Genomic DNA, 22,242 nt, shown 5'->3' on the forward strand with positions numbered 1-22,242 from the left:
CATAGTTTTGATGCCTTCACTGAGAATCTACAATGTAAATAGTCATGAAAATAACCATTAAATGAGAAGGTGTGTCCAAACTTTTGACTGGTAGTGTAAAAGATAAACACAGAACACCATCAGTAGTTCAAGGAAGTTATCAAAGATAAATCAAAGAGACTAAATATGAACTTGTTAAATTGAATTGCAGTTGCTGGTCGCACAGATGGCTGTTTGCTTTTTAGGGCACATCCTACTATTTCTTGTTAAATCTCCTGTCACTTTTAGCTGTGACTATCTAAAAAGAAAAATCTCCTTAAAAAGGGCAAATGACTGATATTTAAGCTGATCTATTCATGCAACGATAATTTTCTTGAGCAACTGTCCGGTTTCTCATCTGAAAACACTTTTAAGAAATGCCTGTTCACAAAGCCAAAGATGATGTTTTCAATTAGCTTATTTTGTCTGTCCAACAACTATGAAGCCTATAAATTCATCTATAAAAATAGCTGCCAAATAATTGTCTGACAATCTGCTACTGGATTACCCCAGTACTTGTTTCAGTTCTACTAGAAAAAATCTAAACCTGACCTTCAACAAGTCAAAACCAGTGCACACAGTACAGAGAGACAGGAAAGGGCACGAAGGGACTTGAGGCAGAAAAAGGTACCGACAACTAATTACCAACTGCATGGTAGTTCAAGAAATGCCTGACAGCTCAGCTCATACCACAGAAAAAAGGCTAGCAGAGGGTCAAATTAATAGGAAATGATAAAATGAAAATTGTCCTATATTAATGTTTAGCTTCTTTGAATTCTTGTTTACTATTATGGTTCGTTACAGTTTCTGTTTGCACAGCAGACATTTGATCCAATTATTGTGTAGCTGAAATCCCTCCAATTTCCCCAGGGAGCTGCCACCATATCTCATTTAAAGCCTGGCACACCATAAATCAGGACTAGGACTGATTGCAAGAAAGAGAAATCCAATTGCCAGTGCCTTATCTCTTTAAATATACTTTCTTTCAATTCCATCTCAACTTAATACACACAAGAAGAGATTGTAGTATCAAACATGAAAACAATGTAGTGGCATCATTATAAGCGGACAGTTGTCTTCAAACTAAGATAATTTAGTATTCACTTGACGAGCAGCAGACATGTTTGGTCACGCCAATCTACCCTTTAGCAAACCTACATGACAGAGACTCTTTCCCACCGCAAAGGAATATTTAGGGACACTGCATGGGAGATGATGAGAGCTAACATGGACAAAGATGGTTCCAACTTCAAGTGTGTGTAAAAGATTAGGACAGTAACACTGAGGAGGTTATTAGTTATTACTGTAAACAACCAGCAAAATACAACAGCTTTCCCATACACACAGCATCACCAGACACAATGTGTTTTTTGACGCGCAATTTACGCATACATGTTATGACCCTTGGCCCACCCCATAGTTTGGGAAATCAAGAAGCGATGCAGCCATAACCTTGTGGATGGCAAGCAGAAACAAATGCCCTAGAGCAGAAATTGATAAAGAAATGGGTCTTTTGAATTTTTGGAAAGTTATTTGCCTATATTATTGATTTGAACTGAGTTGCCACCGGCGTATGTCCAGTCTCAAATACCACCGGCCAAGCACACAGCTGATGCCGAGAGCCCTCCTCCCCCTTGTCGAAGGGCAGACCATGGTGGGCAGTTTGCAACAGTGATGCTTGGATAACTACATCTGACGAACTATCAACAGCAAGAGCGAAATGGAAGGCTACAGCTTGCAGGCTAATTAACATTGTTTAGTTAACCTTTAAAAGTGTCAAGTTGGACACTACGTTGTTAGTATTACTTAGGAATATTACATTCAGGTCAATAAGGCCATCTGTCGTTCCTTGTTGGGCTTGAGTTTACCATGTTACACTTTCAGCATATTTTCTGAGCACGCTATTCTAGAGAATAGTCTGGACAGCATTTGTAATTGTTTTGGATTGTTGAAATAATAATATGCATACATTTGTTTAAAGCAATCATAATTGTCTGTTTCCATGTTGACAAAAAATGGAAAAACTTGAAAAATGTCCCCTTAAGGCATAAAAAATGTGCAATTAATTTGCTAGAAACACGTTATTATTATTTCAATCGATTGACAGCTCTAATTAAAACCAACCAAATTACAGCAAAACTGCAATCAGTGGTAGTTCCAGATACAAAAGCCGAACCATTTTTGTTTTTCATTGATAAATAACTGTCACATTTAATTTTAAGCTGCCATTTTAAAAACCCTCTTCTGTGTTTGGCTCAAGGACAGTCATCATCCGAGATATGAGGGAAAATTGTAAGAAATTCTTTACTGCATTCATGAGTCATGTTGCTGAAAACATCAAAGCCAGAAAAACAAATATAAAATAAGTACGTAAGTAAGTATGTGAAAGAGAAATGTGACTTTCTTTTAAAAGGTTGTGCGGTGAAAAACATTCAATCTGTAACTCATTTAAAAAAACATGATGGATGGAAAATAATTTTAAAAATCTGAAATACTAACAACTCATTGCTCAAAACTGAGCAATCAAACCAGCAAGAGGCTGTTACAAAAGTCTATAAAATAAGAGTAAATGTAAGTGTATGTGTGTGCATGTGTCTACCTGGTAATGTTTGAGTGTGCCGTTGATCAGCAGAGATGACTGTTTCTCCACCCTCTCTATGACAGCGTGGGCCACTCCATAATAAGATGCAGAGCTGGTTTGTCCAGTGGGAACACTGTACTCATCATCCACATCCTGCTTGGCTGACCTGTGTGCATGATGTAAAAAATAGAAAATGGGGGAGTGAGTGTGTCTGAAACCCCTCTAAGCCGAAATGAACTTTGCTCTTTAAAGTTGATTTTAATGATCAGTTTCAAGACTCAGTTGTGTCTGGCGCCAGGAGCTCAGCTGGCATACAGCCAGAGATCCACACGAGCAGCTCCAATGGAAACATCAAGATAAGGTATAAGGTCTAACAGAGCTTTACTTAACACATTTACTTATCTGTTTATCATATTTTGCCTTTATTCTCAGTGTCTCACTGATTTACTCAAACTTGAGGTAGTTTCTTTGAAATCTTTTGAATATGAAAAAATGAGTTTATTATTTTAATGTTTTATATCTTTTGTTAAGAATACCATCTAGTGAAAAAGATTCATATCTTTGTTTCTAATTAGCGCAGTCCCAGGATGAAAAACAAAAATATTTGTCCTGACAATGAGATAGTGGTATAGTGAGAAGTAATACAGTACTCGATGATGTGCTTGGCAGCCGTCACATTCACTCTGTCTCCATTTGGACCAATTATCTTCTCCTCCGTTTCTGCCTTAGCCACCTCGTCTTCCTCCTTATAAGGCAAAAATTGCAACACATGATTGACAGGATACATATCATAATAACAAACAAATTAATGAAGAGGCTATAAAAGGGATAAAATAAAATCAGCAGAAACAGCATTATTTTAGAGCATACAGCTACCCCTGGTGGATTTTGACATGTGTGTTCAGTGTGTGTATGTATATGCTGGTTTGACTGACTAGCTGAATCCCATTTAATAATATTTGCATGATTTAAAGAAGCGCAGACAGGGTGGCAGGATTTAAAATCCACTACTGTGGGAGTTCATTAATGAGGAAGTCACTGACCTCCTCTTCAAACTCTGAGCCGCTCTCCTCGCTGTCTGACCGCGGTGCCACTTCATACCTGTGTCATAAATGAGGAAAACAGAAAGCACAGTGTTTATATTTATTTTCTGTCCATCACAAATCAAAACATTGTACACCTTCGGGAGTATTAACAAGCAGCAGCTTCGAATGTGGTGTGTTTAACTATTTGAGATGGCACCTGGTTGAATCCTCACTGAATCTTGACAAGAAGCAGCATTTTAAGAGCAAAAAGCTTCATTACTTTATCCTTAACCAATAGCTTAGTTTGAGAAAGGAGTTTATTCAACATTTATAAAAAATAATAAAAAATAGGAAGCCAAGCCAAACTTACTTTTTACTTTTCTTGTTGCTCTGTAAATTTGTTCAGCATTACCTAAAGTTGCCATATCTAAGAATTTTAGTTAAAACTACACTGAAATCAGATTCCATCCATTCACACACTATTGTAGATTTCTGGGACTGGAGATCGGACCAGTCAACCTTCCAGTTAGTGAACAACAGCTCTACCTTCTGTAGACACACCGATCCAATAACAACCATACAACCAGGTTCTAGGTTGATTATACATTTATTGGCCTCATGTCTTTGTCCATTTTGACTCTGACGACACAGGAGTGTTGGTCTGTCTGCACTAGTAAAGGCTGCAAATCAGTATGTGTTGTGTTTCCTGTTTTCCTTTGGATGTGAACATGTTATTTTGAATATGATATTTTCGGCTTGTGCACAAAAAGGTGCTCCTTAAGTGCTCGATCAGAAAAAAAGTGCCTTAGAAAAAAGTGCCACTTGCAGTTGACAAAAATATCATCCATGTAATGAAATGTGAAAGATCCCTTCAGTTTCCCTCACCCAGGGTTCATTTCGAGCCAGGCCTCCAGCTGGCTGGATTTTGGAGCATCCGTTCCCTGCAAAACTTTCCCAGTCTCGGTCTGAATCACTTTGACTGGCAGCTCACTCATTTGGCTGCTCTCATCCATGGGCTGCAGGACAAACAAACCAAATGAAGCATCAAATTCACTGATTAATGTATATGTAATAATTTGACTTAAATTCATTTTTAACTATGAATTAATTACGCTTTTTTTGTAATTACATCTACATTGTTTTCGTACAGCCAAAGTTACAAAATAGCGATTCTTATTTAATTACATATTGTTTTGTTCCTGTTGTGAGACGTTGGTAGAAATTAAATCACAGCTCAAGAATACGACCTTAACGTGCAGTCATTTGCAAGCTGATGCACTGCAGACAGAACCAATATTTAATGATCAATACAAGGTCTGACAAAATGAACTAAAATACGGGTCAATGACAGCAGATATGATCATAAAATACTGATTCTGTGTGTGTAACCTTGTCGTCAAACCACAAACTCCGAGCAGGGAGCTAAAATTTACACGTCCAACTCTCCCATCCAGGGCTCCAGACTTTCTATCGCTTTAGATATATATTATATGTATATATGCACACACACACACACACATTAGCCACTTACAGTTCCATTCCCCATTCACTGATCGCACATGCACAACTTAAAAAAAAATTAAAAATTACACACAAGACCGGATTAATATTGATTACAGCCACCTTTTAAAAGACAGCTGTTAATGTTAAATGACCAAAAACAACATAAAAACATAAGCACTGTAGCTCACCTCTCCATCAGGTCCAATGGCACTGGTGCCTTCACCATCTCCATCCACCTTCTAGACATCAAGCACATAAATCCATTCAGCTGACATACATTACAAACAGCATGGTATGTTTTCAGTGAGATTATATAATCTCTCAGTAATGCTTTTGGTTGGTTTTAATGGCTCCATTACTGGGTCAAAGGGCAAAATCCGACTCTCAGAGATCACAAATGGCTCTCCTGTAGTATAATCCAGGATCATGAAAGGTATCAAAATATTTTTTGAGGTATATAATTGAAAACAACATCACACAAGCTCAGCTGAAGGAGGTGAGTATGTGGCTCCGGAAAAAGCCTTTTCAAGTGGCTGACGTCAGTGTCAGCGATCTCATACTGGGTGTCCCGAGCAGATGAGAGTCTACAGGTGTTCATTCCAGTTAAAGACAACACCAGATGACCTCTGTGATTAGTTGTACCTCTCAGACAGAAGGTATGAAATTATCTGGGTTGGCGTGCACTATCAGACAAGCCTATCACTGAGTGTGATCCTTGACAATAACCACATTTTCATTCCCGAAGACACTTGAAATAAGTAAAATAACGAACCATGAGATGAAAGTAATTATAAGGTATAATTCATGTCACAGTGTCCTTGGGAGGATTGGATTGGCTTTATGCAAGGATATACACCGAGCTGCACGGAAAGACCATGAGTAATTACTACATTACAGGGTGTTTTCCTGGATTTTCACCCAAAACAAATCTTGGGTAATATAATGCTTTGGCCAGAAGTACAAAAATAGAGGCTGGTTTTGTTCATTGCATGCACTGTTTGACTTACATGCACTCAAAAGTATAATAACCATTTATAATAAACTAGTCAAATACAAATCTGACATCCAGTAAACACTTGACCATTTCTCTTCCTACCTTCTTTCGTTTTTTCTTCTTCTTCTTCTCCTTGGCAGCTTGAGCAGCTTTGTGTTCGTACACCAGGGTGGTGAGGTTGGCCACATACTCATCAGTCTGCTGCAGCAAGTAGGCCAGTCGCTTGTCTTTCTTCTGGTCAATTAGTTTTCGATAGCCTTCTTCATCTTCTGCCTGAGTGGGGGATGGTGGCAGGAGGTTAATGGGAGAAGTGATCAATCACCATAATATTACTTAGAGATTGATGATAATCATCAAAGCCAGATAAACCATGTTTTATATGATTACTGCAGCTCTGGGGTGCTGATGCATCAACCCAGTATCATAGATCAGTATTGGCTACCTTGAATGATTGTCTATCACTTGTGTTCACCATATTTGCAATATGTTCATTCTCCATGGTCTATGAACACATGTAACATTTTTACACACTGTCATACAATTGCACTTTGACATTAAAAAACAAATGCAAACAATTCTATATTGTGATATCGGTATTAATTAAAAGATGCATCACTATATTGCACATGCTGCAGATTTTGTCTTACTTTAAAAGCAGTGTAAGTAAACTATTAGTATATCAGTATGTCACACCTGCTGTACTGTGCGTCATTCAATGTCTTTCAAAGTTTGCTGGGTATTTCATCTGTCATCCAGTATGGCTGTATATGGTCAGTTAATTCTGGCTTATTCTGACCTATTACAGCTGTTATTTAGAAACAAAGAGTCAAACTGTTTTCTCATTAAGTTAAATTTGATTGAAATCAATTCAACTCAAGCAGAGACTACCGTGACAAAGATCAAACGTACAGTTCTTAGGAATGTGTAATCATTTCTGAAAGGTGTGTCGACTTTCAGGTCCTTACCATAAGTCTTCTCATCCTCTCTTTCTCGATTCTCTCAGTCTCTTTCTTCTGTTCCCGCTCTGTGTTGGTGTGCCAGTTAGCGACAGCTCTGGTGAGTTTCTGGGTTTTACCGGACACTGAGCGGTGATATTCTTTGAAGTCTTTAGCATGCTGAAGGATACTATTGAGATATTCCTGAAATACAAGTCATAAAACTTGTTGAAGCAAAAATAATATTTTGACAACATTGGCACGAAAAAAAAAAAACATTCAAGACCCCACGTTCTTTGTCAGTTTTGTCATCTACTTGATGGTAGATGGAATCTTTGAGAGCTTGATGATACTGCCTTGCAAGCCTTCGGCCATGTTATTAAGATTTATTATGAAAGTGGATGTCCACTGTCAAGAAATGGACTACGAATGTCTCTTTTTGAGTCTACTCTTCTTCAACTTTTTCAGCTGAAGCTTGCAGAAAATATTTGAATGATCAAAGTATTGAGGTTTTCTTTAAACATCTGCTCAAAGAGATAATGAATCACACTTCAATTTTGTTTTGAAACGCTTGTTTGCAGGGTATTCATGGCAAAGTTGTTTATCAACCAGAACACAGCATGTTGGAAAACAGTGCTGCTGCTGGTTCAACACCATAATAGATGATTCTCGTTCCTCAACCTTGAAACCGGCTCTTATACTGCTCTTCTCTGAACTGTATTAAACACTTGCATGTGGATCACCTGATGTTTCTGTCTGCGCTTCTTCTCCTGCTCCAGCTTCTGCTGTTTCTCCAGCTTCTCCGTCATACGTGCCTCCCTCAGCGTCTGCCGCTTGCTACGTCTGTAAGCCTTAGAGTTGAGGGCCGTCTCCAGTGTTGTATCTCGCCTCATACATGCCACCACGTCTTGCCTTAGCTGGAGATATAACACACACACAGATTATACATCAAAAATATATTTATATTTATATTTATATTTATAGGATGGATTTATTTTCTTAAAATAAGGCAGTGGGGGGTGTTCTAAGCATACAATTAAATTTGATCCAACTGAAATGAGTATTTCACATGATATGCATGAAGTTATTTGGTATTATTTAACTGAAACTGGAGAGAGTAATAGCAAAGGTTGACACAACTCATTGTCAAGCTCCTGAGGAAGATAAAACGGTAAACACAGGGTAAACCCATACCTTCTGTGTGGATCAGGGTTAGGAACACCACAAGGAACACAGCAGTATGCTCTGGTACTCCTGACTGTAAGTCATTCTGGGTAAATTAATAATATGAGCAATCACTGAACACTGAACACTGAAAAAACACTGCTGCGTACCTGCCGCTGAAAGTTGAGTAGGCGTAGTGCTTTGAGCTCAACTGTAGCTTTAGTCCTCAGGTCGGGGGGCAGAGAGCCTGGCAAACTTTCCAGTTCCTGGATTCGGTGTGCAATCCGAGCCTGCAATCTGAGGAACATAAGGAAGGTGGTAAGTCAACTGGTCTTTTTGTAAAGAAAAAAACTAGCATAGAGAAAACACATACTAAGTGTACTTTTGGACTGAAAAATCCATCTCCACTTGCTCAGGCCATCATCCGACCAAGATAAGACAGGAAGGTTAATGCATGTGTGTTAGAGGTAAGATCTTTAGCCCGAGCCCGAGCCCGAGCCCGACCCGGCCCGAAATTCGGGTCGGGTCGGGCCTAAAATGTCAATCATTACGTTCGGGTCGGGTCGGGCTCGGGCTTCTCTCTCGCTGACTTTTTTTTTAATAAATATATGTTTATAAAAATGTATACTAAAACGATGTGTGGATACTAAACTAAGGAATACTTGTTGTAAATAAATAATTTGGATAAAACAGAGAAGGCGGCGCTGTAAGGTAATTGCTATATAACTACTACTAAACAGGAGGCGCAGAGCAAGAGCACGATTTGCGCACGGCTTTGCGGACATTTCGTGAACGTAATCTTGAAATTTCGGGTTTGCTTCGGGCTCGGGCCTGCAAATCAAGTTAATTGGTCGGGCTCGGGCTGGGTCGGGCTTTAATGCCTGCGGGCCTGGGTCGGGTCGGGCTGGATTTTTTAGGCCCGATCTTACCTCTAATGTGTGTATGCCATCATACACAATTACTAGAGTTGCGTAAAAATATTGATTCATCAGTGCATTGCAATATATTTTTTCCCAATTCAATATTGGTTCAGAAAATCCTCTGAATCGATTCAGGCAAGCAACAGCCCCAGACCACCCGCTATCCCTCGCCGGACACCTCTCGGTTCCCGCCTCCAGCAGCTGGAAGCGCCTCACCCGCGACCTCACAGGTAACCGCTGACACACCGCTCTTTCAGAGTGCAGCTGGTCTCACCCTGGCCACTGCACTGTGCACCCGCAGGTAGCACTCTCCTCCAGGGAGAGAGGGGGGGTTCAGTGTCAATGTTCGGAGGGCGGAGGGACCACGGTTATGTATGTTTATGTCAGACAAAAATGTACCATGCAGGCCCAGAGACAATGGCACTTTCTCAGCTTAACTATGGTTGCACTTTTATAACTGAACACATCGTGTGACCTTTGTTTACATTTCAATTCGAACTAGAACTTCCTAGAAGAAAGATTTATAATTCAAGATTACTTTTTGATTTAAAAATTATCAGCAGGTACTCTAATAAATTATTTGTTTATTACTATTTATTACTGAATCGATATCGAAGCATTTAAATCAATATTGAATCGAATTGATATTGAATCGAACTGCATCCTAAAGAATCAAAATCGAATAGAATCTTGAGGTTCTTCAATACCCAGCCCTAACAATTACCCTAAAAGGGATGAATAAATTGGTTGCGTAAAGAATGAACAGAGTCCTTGTTTGTAGAATGTTGCTGTTTTTCTGATGGTTTCCCAGAGGTACTCTATCTTCAGATAGCTTTGTTGGCTAGACAAGGTGAAGAGAGGTCTTCTGTCTCCAGTCTCTCATCATTTCCTGACCAATGCAACTTGTCAACAGTGATCTGAGATTACTATGAAGAGATCATCAAAACAAGAGCCTTGAAGTTGTTTGAAAAAAAAGAAGCCTCAGGGCCACTACAAGATTAAGGGCTGTGAACCTTCCTCATATCTCCATCAGACGTCCCTGTTCTCAGAAAAGGATACAGCCTGAGGGCTACTATAATGACAACAGAGAATGGTGATTGTGTATGCACAGCACCATCATCAAAAAGTTTGGAGGCTTCAACACAAAATGTCAAAGACATTGTGAAGTTCACAGCCAAGCCATGTAAACTGAACCCGTTTCAGACACGTACTAAGTCACACCATTAATCAGACTGGAGAGAACTTTGCAATCTTTAATCTAAATCTATTCAAAGGACATCACAATCTGTCTCTCTCTGTGGAATATTAGATTACGTATTAATGTATATGTATATTAATAACATTCAGTTGACTGTGAGTGACCCACAGGTCTCCTACTAGGTTCCCATACCTACTTGGAATAATCCAGTTAATACAAAAACATCTTTATCGGTGTTTGTAGCATCATTGCTAATGTGGACTAGGAGTATGTGTTGCCAGCCTATGTTCAAACTGGGAGCCAAGAATAAGTCAATTCAAGTGCAGTGAACACTTCATTTTGAAAATGTATAAAGCTCGAAATACACTGTGTGGTAAATACACAAAATAATGGCTGGTAAATCTTCTTTTACTTTAGCGCCATAACTGATGTGGTTAACTTATATGTTAAGAAATAGAGCAGATGTCCTTTATTGACTGGTTTAAGGATGAAATGTAATCAAATGTAGCCAGAGGGGCCTGTCAAAATAAAACTTAATTGATCGACTGATTGATTTAAATATTCATCTCAAATATGTAAAGGAAAAAAAACAACAGACAAGAATAATAGCTCAAAAAGAAATACAAAAAATAAATATAAAGCATAGAAGACAGACAGAAAAAAATAATATATACAGATAATACATAAAGCAAAAAAAAACTGTCAAACATTTAATGACTTCTGAAAAGGAGTGAGGGGTATAAAATTATTTAATCCCACAACCAGCTTCCAAAAATTAGTCGTAATATAGTACTGATTTCCTTTTAACTTTGTCACACAAAAATATTTATCAATCATATTAATGTTAATCATATTGACCAGTTATCTTTTTGTATATTGTTATATGTAATGTAACACTACATATATGTGACTTGTGACTTGTTCATGAAACCATGTGTAGCAAGCACTTCTGTATGACACCAGTGTTAAATGGGTAATTAAGATATATACCTGTACTCTCGCTCTTGCAGGATCCCAACTGGGTCCAAGCCCTGAGGCTTCTGGACTGGTGTGACGCGGTTCTGTTTCTGCTGCATCTGGAGCATGGGAGACACCTGCTGCCCGGGAGGCTGAGGAGTCACCGAGCTGCCTGGCATGGGTCCAGCTGGCACAGTGGAGGCCTGAGGTGGTGCAGGAGATGGGCGTCCACTAACAGCTGGGGTGAGGTGCTTCTGAGCATTGGCTTGATTTTCACCACCCTGACCTGGGGACCATAGAACTGTGTCAGTTTTCAGTAGGACAGGCTGATATAGACAAGACAAAAGTACAAAATAATACTGATAAATTGTTTCGATATACTGCTCGATATGCTTTTATATATCTTACACTGTCTTTTAAACATTATGAAGGATTTGGATATCAACAGGTTTTTGGATGTCCACATATATTCTAACAGAGACCTTGTCAAGAAGTTGGTTGGCATGAGTGAAAAAGGAACTGTGTTCATACCGTCTCACAAATGATTTTTATGTTATAAACAACATGTGAATGTGTGTTCATCTGAGTTGTTTTTTTATGTTAACCAGATTTAGCAAAACAGTTTTTCATTTTGGGGATTCAGACCGACAATCTCCACAGCCAATATTTAAGCTCAAGGACGTCAGCTCACACACAAGTCTGGAATTGGACGGCTCTGAAGAGAAATTAACTTTGCTAATTTACACAGTTTGGCGCATACATGTCAGCCAGGGTTTCCTACTTGTCTCTTTTTCAGAGATAAACTGGCAGGGCATGGGACACCTACACATAACATTATGCTTCTCCTCTCCCAGGCCTGGCTCAAGGGAGACCAACCTGTTTTAATGCAAATCCATGGTCACTGTAATCTCCATATTGGTGCCTCACCTGGGACCAATTTCTCACCAGAGACCCTTCCAGGAGCCACTGTTTGACTACCTATTTTTTTTTTCTTCTATTTATCCAGTTTTAAATTGACCTCAGTGGGAATTGTGTTTTTTGTTTTTTTATCTTGGATTTTTCTTTGTGTATTTGACTATTACTGCTGTTTCTGTCTTAACATTTGTTGAAATTCAAAACACTTCAGTATATGATGGAAATCTGTAAAGTTTGCTTAGTTTAAATTAGTTATGATTTTAAAAAAAAAATTAAAAAAAAAACTTAAAGGGCATGCATACATTTTGTTGCATGTAGTATACAGGTATGTTGCTGCACCATATCATCCAACACTAAATCTCTCACAAGTGTTAAACTGAAGGAATTTACCACTCGGAATTGATGCACAGACATGAGGAAAGCCTGTTGTGCCCCTGGTGTGTGTGGCTGGACACTGGTAGAATAAGAGCTACTGACGAATGGGAAGTGTTCTAATGAATAATATTCTAATAAATACATTCTCTAAATCCTTTTATTTCAGTGGCAGATTCAACCAGAGCCCCCTGCCATGTCTTAATGTTCAAAACAATATCCCTTACAGAAACAAAAACTTGCTTCAAATTGCCCAAATTTCCATAAAATCACAGTGGGTCACTCCCTGTATTCCATGTTTCCTATTTAAGAATCGGGTCTTGTTTATCACTTTTCCTGGCATTCAGAAAAAATTATGGCTGTCCAGATGGAGCTGTCCAGATGACCAGCAGCTTATGCAAATTGTGTGTGTTTCAGGCAGGGTGGAGATTCCTCTCTTTGCAACAGGAAAAATGCAGTCTCGTCAAAGCCACTGCTGTTACTCTGTATTTTAAGTCAACCTTTGTTTGATGCTTCATTCCACAATATCACATGCAACTCAGAGAATTCACTGTAGTTACCTTTCAATGATACTCAGAGACAGACTGGGTGATGATGTGTGTAATGAAAAGGTGCACTGTAAGTCTAAGCTAATGCAGCTCATTGTAACCTTAGTCCACATACATATTTAAATTTACAGCTCAGCTGGTCCAAAATATGCAGTGAGAGAGACTACTAATGCCCAGGTCATACAATATGACTTTCAAAGTGGTCCAATCACTGTACGTTTCACATTCTTTCTTGTTATTAGGAGTCATGAATCTTTGTGGTTTGCACACTAAATGACTTATCAGCGCAGGATCACACAAGATCACAAGGGGTGCCACGATTTTCACTCTAAATTGGATATTTAGCTTTTAATTTGCATCATCAAAGGCAGCATCAGTGATACCCCTAACTCTGCAGGCGCTGGCCTGCTTATGTCTGCCACAAAAAAAACACATCAAAAAAACTTCAAAGACAACACAGCTATCTTATCAATAGCCTGCAGCTGCACTTCCAGACACAGGATCTTGGGGTTATTTTGTTTTTCAGGAAGTCTTTATGATTTGGTAAAAAAGAGGGTTTACTCATGGGGGACTAAGTGAACTGAAGAGAACAACACCAGAGATCTTTTATTGATTTGATTTAGGAGAGGACTTACTCGGGACAGACTTGAGAAACCCAAACAACAAACTAATGAAATTACTAACAGTTACAAACAAACTAAATTCAATTCTTTTGCTGTTCATTGTTCATTTCTTTTGAGCTGTGGACTCTTTTTTTGGCAAATATTTCTTAAATATGTCACTAAAATGCAAAAATTCAAGCAGTTGTTGTAAAATGCCCCAACACTGACATGACAGTAAAGACATAACATAAATTATGTTTGACCTTTGCATAATTAGATTCAATAGTCTTAAAATTCTGTAGGTAAGTGCTGAAGAAAAAGTCAAAATCAGAATGAATCTTGACCTTAAAAAGTTGCATCAAATCAGGGAGTCTGAGGATCATGACACCCCTACAGCTCACACACAAGATGTGACATGGGAATGTAGCGGCCAAAGCAGTGCAAGTTCTTGGTGCACAAAAAACAAGGAAAAACAAGGAAAAGAAAGAAAAGAACATGAGTGAGGGACAGATTAGGATGCCGTCAGCCCTGCCGATCAGTCACTCAACCAATTATTTAGCCTGCTAGATTTCCAGCAGGTATCGGCGACACATAGGCTTTACTTACCATCAGACCAAGGCTTGGGTCCTGCACTTTGATTGTGACCTTGCATGGCTGGTGTAGGGCAAGGACTTGACTGGGGACCACCCATAGGTGCCATTGGCATACCTTTCAAAAGAATAATGATTCATATTTTAATAATTCATCAGTTGCACTTTCAAATTGTAGAAAAGCAAAAAATGGGAGACTGTGATGAGCTGTGCTACGGTAGCTACAGTTTGACAACTTTCTTGTCTGTTTGTTGCAATTATCTTTTTATTGAAAAACAGTTTAATGCTTCTGAAAATGTAAAGGTCTGCTGTTTTTCAATATTGTAAATGATTAACCTTGTGTTTTAAACTGTTAGTCAGACAAAATAAGTTAGCTTAGTGGTTACAAACTACAGGCACCGATAAGAACTTTTATAGAATATTCCACGCAGAGCAGTACATCGCCGTTTTGAATGGAGGATACTCTGATCGTGATCATCATTTGAGGGCCACTTCTGCTGAAAATATCTGTGTGCATGAGATTGACCCCTGATCATCTAAAGTAAACAAAGTGACACAGACAGGTAACTGCTGAACATTAACATCAAATATGCAGCAACCATACATGCGCGACAAACATCTAAAATTGTCATGTCATGTTTTTTTTGTAGCCAAAGAAAGACTTTCATCAGTGATATTTTGTACATAAAGTAATTCTCCACTCAATGAAATATCTTTAGCAATACGCAGTTAGAAAATATGGGTTACAGTTAAAGCTTTGTAGTCCTGGGATAACATTTGGAGTAACAACCAGTTGATTTTACTGGAGGCTGAAAACTATGGCATTCAAGTCATATCTAGTGTCGCATAAACAGACGTCTCATCTGACCTGTTTTTCGGTTACTCTCCCCACAAGGTATCTCGTCTCAAATATATAACGCAACACCATCACCTTGTCCGCGATAGGGACGCGGCATTGAAGGCAGCCAGGCAGCAAGAAACCATTCTGTTAATGTTACGTTCCTTAATAATGTACTTACAAATGTGGCGTTTTCTCTTCCAAATAATCCAGCCACATAACTATCCATCCATTCATGAAATAAAATCACACACCTTAGAATCCTCCTTACCCCGGTAATATGCACAAACATTAACGGTTCATTAAGAGCGGCATTTAGCAACGTAACGGGACGAACAACAGAATTAATCCTGTCTAGTCAAGCCACAGAACAGAAAACCATCCATTGTATATATAATCGATTCCAGCAATGTAATCCATTAAACATCTTGTTTTCAGATCTTGTCTCTTGATGTCAGACAGCTACTGCTAGCTTCTCAACTCAAATGAAAAACTGTGTTTTACACCTTGCTAAAGATACCCTATTTTTCAACATCACAAAGCACAACTTTCACTGTAACTTATTACAGAGAAGGTGGGAGGGACTAGGGGGAGAGAGGGAGGGAGAGAGAGGGCCCTAATGTTCAGTTTAAAAGTTTTAATGAAGTTAGTATGAAAGGTTGTTCAATTTTGACAGTTTTACATTTAAAAAAAGAAATAAAAACATTTATATTATGAATATAGCAATGATAACTACACAAACAACATAAATTCCATCACAAGAAACATTTATAAACGAGGTAGAAATCGCAAATTGGGGAAATGTTTGGTACAGAAAATTGTGAGTTTTAGCATGAAAAACATCTCTGACACCTGAAATGTATTCAGATTGGATAAGCCTAGACTTATCAAGCCTCTGGAAATGTCAGTTGTCTTTTCAATGCAAGCTGACACGCTGCTCATGCCAGAAAATAACATCAACAGCCAGGTTACATTGCAGGCATGGAAGCTCTTAGGTCAGATCTTGGCCACACCGAGATATGACCCATCCATGATTTGAGGTGGTCTGGCTCACATTTCATGGAGGACACAGAGCTCATACTGAAGTGTTAAGTGTGCCTCGATCAAGTCACCGGATAAAGTCACAAAAAATACAATCCATATTCTGGATCTTTAAATTGAGAGTTTAAGATACCATGCTCAAAAAAAGTAAAATACGGCACAATCCACATTCACCTGCTAATAATAAAGAAACTAACAGTATCAAAAAAAACAGTTTGTATCATTCAACAACTGTATTTTATTACCTGCAGGCCGGTTGTAAGGACTAGCACCAGGTGCCTGCTGCTGTGGCTGCTGTTGTTGTTGCTGCTGCTGCTGCTGCTGCTGTTGCATTGTGGGTAAGCTCCTCTTGCCCTGAACAGCCAACTGGAGGTTTTCAGGCAGGGGTTGCCCACGCCCCAGAATCTTGTAGGCCAGGATCTGAGCTCTGAGCTGCTGCAGTTGGACCGGACTGAAAGCAGATGGTCCCCGCCCCTGCTGGCCCATGGTGGACATACTGGGCATGGCTCCTTGGGGATCCATGGGCATCATAGGACCTGACTGGGAGGGAGGCATGTGGGGTGGTGTGGGTCCCCCACCACCTCCACCTCCTGACATGGGACTAGAGGCGTGCTCATGGACACCCATGGGGGACGGATGGGGGGACATGTATCCTACAGTAGAAAGGAAGACGCTTTAATGATTTTACACACCCAAAGTTCATATTAGGCCCCTTAAAGCAGTGATTCCCAGGGGGTTGGAACTAACCTGAGGAGTAGGACATAAATCTATGGATTCACAAAACTATTACCAAGACAGAAAAGCAAAAAAAAGAACATTTTTGACACAAAACTGGGTTATTTGTTTTTGACCTTTTTTTCTTGGTGAGGACCAGATTCTTCAATCTCTTTGAATCTCTTGGCCTAGTTAAGGTTCCTGGACATAATACCCAACCTGCGATGAAGGATTGTTTTACGGGAAGCCAAAAAAGCTGGGAAACAAAACCTTACTGGACTGTATCGATGTTATGTCTCTACTGAACAAAAAAATATTGCAGTACTACAAAATTTAAATAGGAAGATAATCATAATCGAATTCCCCTGCTTAGAAAGCAATTTAGCTTAAAAAACAAAGCATTTGTTACCTTGGCTATGTTGGTCCATAGGACTCTGCGGAGGCCCCATACCACTATGCAGGGACCTCATCCCCACACCTTTCATATGGCCAAAGTGCATCGCATCTGCCATGGTCTTGTCATTCATCCCCTCCATGGTCTGACAATGGAAGGAAAGATTCAGGGTCATGATCAATTTATTTTATACAACATTTTCCCCCACAAAGGTAATGTAACCTATAAATAATCAGATAACCTGATAATCAAGATCTACAAAACTTAATTATGTTTACTTTACATCTTAACTCTGTTAAAAAGGTCATCAGTGAACTAAAGAGGTCAATTAACATCTGTATAGCTATATTTTTTAGATGCTTCATGCAAGAGCATCTTAGCCTCAGCTAAATGCATAAATATATATCTCATATAACTCAAACTACCTGAAACATATTTTCGCATTTCTGTAATGGTATTTCTTGTTGTGCAATACACTGTATGTGCCAATGCAATGATTTGAATTAAGCCACTTTAGCTGATATATTGATCTGGTCGGGTTAATCAGCCAGTCTCTTGTAACAAAGATCTCAGTTAAACTGTAACAATCAAGTATTTTAGACTTCATGGAGGAAACCATATAAATGCTACAACACTCTCCTTGTGCAACAGCGAAAAAAAGACAGTAACAGGCAGTGAGGAGCCTGTACCTTGTGCATTGGATACATGCCATCCTGAGAGTAATCACTTTGTCCCTGCATGCCGTGAGGTGCGTTGGGTGTTCCAGGTCCAGGGCTGGGTCCCATCATACTGTGAACAGAGCCTGGTGAGGGGTCTGGTCCAGGGCTGGGGCCCAAGATGGGCCCTGGTGATAGACCTGCCCCCGGAGAAGGGCCAGGATGGGACATACCACCTGAGGTATCTGAAGGGGTGGTCATCTACCGAAATGCTGGGAGGACAGCAGACGGCTTCAGGAAACAAAAGAAGCAACAGTATCATAATGTTATACAAACAACACAAGTCCAACACCACCATCAAATGCAATGCAAGTCAATATTTAAGCAGTTTAAATAGTCTACTTTTTGTTTAAAAAGCTGTATATCATGTATGAAATATGTTAAATAATGTTATATTATCATTTAAAAACACAGACCCTTAAATGATCAGTAAGTTAAATCAACCACTCTTTGCCACTGTAAAAAAACAAGGTATCACAATGAGCTCCACAAAGTGCACTCTACATCATGCTGTTTCATTCGATCTTTTCTCCTTGCTTGTCAGTGTTATACTTTCTTTTAAGTCACTATGCATTGCAAAATATCTGCTTTGGGTGTTATCTGGATTAATATTGCTATGAAATTCTGTTTAATTCTGTTTAAATTACAGGGCTACTTGGCTGAATAGTGTCTGCAAAGCGGACCTTTACATGTCATTCCTCCATTTGTCTCTCCTTTCTTCCATCCACTATAGTGTTTCTTGGGACCTGGCATATGTTTAGATGTATCTTCCTTGTAAAAGTCAACTGACCTTCAAGTCCCTTTATGAATGTAGACATTACATCAATCATAGCTTATATGCATAAAAGTGAATTGGTCGTGTGGACTGCTAAGTTAATGAGAAGAAATACCTGTCTTCTGTGTATATCACAAGTGAAACATACATATGCATAACTGGACACATTTCCGTCCACTTTAGCATCAGTCCAAATGTGACCACTTTGTCAATTTAGAAAAAAAACAGTCTATCACTTTCTGCCGTCTGCAGGTACATAGCTTCTGGTGCACACGACTTGCGCACAAATATAGATGATCACATTTGAATGATCAACAGTTTAAAGACCTATATTTCGCTGTCGTTTTATGCATGACACAATGACCCATTTCTGATATGCTAAAGATTGATTCTAATTAACGTTACCATGTATGCTGTCAACTAATGCGTACCAAAGGTAACGTCTGAGCGCACAGGCCGTATTTAAAGCGTTTAAACATATGTCTATATAAGGCAATTACTATAATACAGACTACGTAGCGCGATAAAGATGATATTAACAGGCTAGCGATCGTGTTATATCGACGTTTTCTGACAACTGCAGCAACGTTAGCTTGATAATGTTAACTACCACTTTGGAGATCTCTGATTGGATCATGGCTTCCCCAAAACTGGTGGCCATCATGGATGGGCAGACAAAATCAAACTTTAAATTCAAGTCAAGCTCTTGACATGACCTTGGCGACATGTATAGAGACGAAAACAAACTTTAATATGACATCGAGAATCACGCGGCTTCCCCCAAACTAACACTCAAGACGTTTACGCTCTCCGCATTGCTCGATCGTCGGGGAACTTAGCTAACAGCTAGCCGACGTTAGCTAGCACAGCAACTAGCCTTCTAGCTAGTCCGAGTGACGCTCGTAACAGAATCTCCACCAGGCGAACTGTGCCCATGTCAAAAAGTTTGGACAGTTAGCAGGAGGCTAAAGAGATACAAGTCAATATGTATCAAAAAGGAAGTGCTATTAGTCAGTTTACCTTTGTGCTGAACTGTAACTGCACACAATTAGGTGAAAAATATTATGTTTCTTAAAAATATGACTGCTGTCTATAAGTTCACTCCCCCTCGGTGTTGTTATGCTGACATATTAAACTTTTTCTTCTGTTGCCATTACTGATTTGTCAGTGTCCCCGGAAGTCCCGCCCACCCCCAGTGCGATTGGCTGGATCGCACGACAATCATCTTGTGTTTTATTTGGGGGGGACCAAGGCTGTAACTTTATGCCTGAGTTGCAGTGGCTGTATTCATGTAAAAGTTAACTACTAACTTGGAGATTATGTTTGATGGGGTGATTTTAATAACTTGTCATTTGTAAAGTTATAAACACCCGCATAAATAGGAAAGGAGTTTACTGCATTTCTGCCATAAGAGCTAATATCTCTTCCTGTTTTGGCAAAAATATAAATAAACTGCTGTTTATACTAGCACTGTGTGAGGAATTTCAATATATTTAACCTACACCACGCTTACAAAATGTGATTAATTTTTAGAGGTCCAATAGCTTATGTTGCTCATAAAATGTTGAGGTTTTACTTGCGGAGGATTATTAATATGATATTTTAACTTTTTTTTTTGTTTGTTTGTTTTTGTTTGTTTTTTTTACATTGTAGTATTGCAACTCTTAAGTTCAAGAACCAAGCATTCTTTCAACCTGTTTGTAACCATTGGGCTAAACCTATACTGTATAAAAGGCAATAATCATTGATCACAATTTTCTTTTAGTCTTGTAATCTACTCCACAAAATCTACGTTACCAAATTTCAGAGAATAAAGATAAATATTTGATATCATGAATCAAATGATGATATCAAATATTGCCCTTTTACAGATTTCTCGGTATGATCAGGGAGTAAACTTAATCGACTCAGCCACTCACAGCCCAAAACCCCCTACAGGGAGTCCAATATCTGAATGTTTTTTCATGCATGTAAGTCAATAGAAATAGAGAAAGTGCAGAAGACATCCACTGAGTTTCTATTTGAGGACATTGTGAAGCCACATAAAACATGTGTTGAATATGTGTTGAAACAAACACATTCAAGTGTTTTGATAATGTGTTTTTCTCATGTTAAAGCTACTTATGGAGCTACTTACCAGAGAAACCTTGAGGATGACATGCTCTCAAGAATTTATGTGCTCCTTTAGTCCTTAAAAAGAACACAAGATGGCAGCGTTGACCAGCGGATGCCTCAGTGAACCAGCCACTGCAGCTCTCTACTGCAGCTCTCTGCTGCCGCATAGAAAACACCTGGCAGATATCTGAGCTCTAAACAAACACCGCCAAGCCCTGAGTGATTGAGTGCTAATTCTCATTTACATGCACTAACTTAGTAAGACAGACGATAGCAACGTGGAGTTTCAAAGGCAAGCCATGCAAATAACACACAGGTTTAGTCAAGCTCCATTTGCATCATTCTGATATCAGAAACTTTGTTTTGTTTTCGTTATGAAAAGATGAAGCTGTTTTTACTGTGACAATTGTTTGTGTAAACTCCACTGATGTATGTTTTCTGTCATGTTTTTTTTTTTTTCTCTACATAGGACAGTTCATAATTTGTCTGCATTTACATCAAGTGTATCTTATACAAATACATTAAAATACATATTAAGGCTAGAACCCATGTTAGGACCGAAATGTTTCAATATTCAACATTTTTCTCTGCAACATGTTCGAGATCTGTAGCATTTGCACAATCCTGTGCCTTTACATTTTATAATCACATGGGTAAATAAATCTTTTAAAATGTCTTATTGCCTCGAAACAACCAAACTCCAAAGGATGCTGTAAGTGTTTAACAAGTACCGCTATCTATCTATCTATCTATTTATCTATCTATCTATCTATCTATCTATCTATCTATCTATCTATCTGTCTGTCTATCCGTCTATCTATCTATCCTTCAGAGATGACACTTAGATGACCTTGTATGACATTCAAAGCACTTCAGCCTGATAGCCCATCATTTGAATACCTCACATATCAATAAACAAAGCCGCACATTTAAACTTTGATCTTAACTTCCCCTCCTTAACAATTCTGCCCTTTCTTATATGTCTCCATAAAGGATGTGCGCAGGGTTCCTGAATGTAAATTTTACCCAAATAAACAAACCCAATTAAGTTTGCGGTCAAAGCCGCCACCCCCTTCAGATTCACCAAGCCAGGAAAGGGCTCAGCCGCAGTCATTTGGCAGTGAAAGGACTAGTGGTTGTGGCTTCCATTCACCTTGAAACCCTCCGTAAAAAGGCTCCGGCAAATCACTGGCGTGACATTTTATTCAAAGCCTACAGGTTTTTAAATGGATGGGCTGAACAATGGAATGCAGGTTTACAGATGCAAAGAAGGTCCCTTGAATTCATCTTTCTTCCCTCTTTTTTCTTTGATAAATCATCTAATGCT

The 22,242-nt window shown here is 39.0% G+C and overlaps 1 protein-coding gene across 4 annotated transcripts in view; it reads right to left on the bottom strand.

Annotated features, from left to right (window-relative positions):
- The window catches only part of smarca2 (SWI/SNF related, matrix associated, actin dependent regulator of chromatin, subfamily a, member 2), a 48,358-nt gene extending 28,389 nt beyond the window's left edge, over positions 1-19,969 (bottom strand). Inside the window, exons 1-15 of one of the 4 annotated variants that reach the window (XM_037097635.1) lie at positions 19,821-19,969; positions 17,999-18,256; positions 17,325-17,454; positions 16,447-16,854; positions 14,339-14,440; positions 11,329-11,581; positions 8,391-8,517; positions 7,800-7,973; positions 7,087-7,260; positions 6,224-6,394; positions 5,316-5,366; positions 4,510-4,640; positions 3,643-3,700; positions 3,250-3,344; positions 2,618-2,765 (exon numbers count right to left, since the gene is read on the bottom strand). In XM_037097635.1, the coding sequence (XP_036953530.1) occupies positions 2,618-2,765; positions 3,250-3,344; positions 3,643-3,700; positions 4,510-4,640; positions 5,316-5,366; positions 6,224-6,394; positions 7,087-7,260; positions 7,800-7,973; positions 8,391-8,517; positions 11,329-11,581; positions 14,339-14,440; positions 16,447-16,854; positions 17,325-17,454; positions 17,999-18,226 (2,250 nt within the window). In that variant the 5' untranslated portion in view covers positions 18,227-18,256; positions 19,821-19,969. Of the gene's footprint in view, positions 1-2,617; positions 2,766-3,249; positions 3,345-3,642; positions 3,701-4,509; positions 4,641-5,315; positions 5,367-6,223; positions 6,395-7,086; positions 7,261-7,799; positions 7,974-8,390; positions 8,518-11,328; positions 11,582-14,338; positions 14,441-16,446; positions 16,855-17,324; positions 17,455-17,998; positions 18,257-18,708; positions 19,108-19,410; positions 19,642-19,820 lie in introns of those variants that run through there. The other 3 variants (XM_037097637.1, XM_037097636.1, XM_037097634.1) reach the window with 3 other exon arrangements.
- Positions 19,970-22,242: the final 2,273 nt, after the last annotated feature.

This window comes from Acanthopagrus latus, chromosome 5 (genome assembly GCF_904848185.1).
Source record: "Acanthopagrus latus isolate v.2019 chromosome 5, fAcaLat1.1, whole genome shotgun sequence".
In the NCBI taxonomy this organism is placed as follows: Eukaryota; Metazoa; Chordata; class Actinopteri; order Spariformes; family Sparidae; genus Acanthopagrus; species Acanthopagrus latus.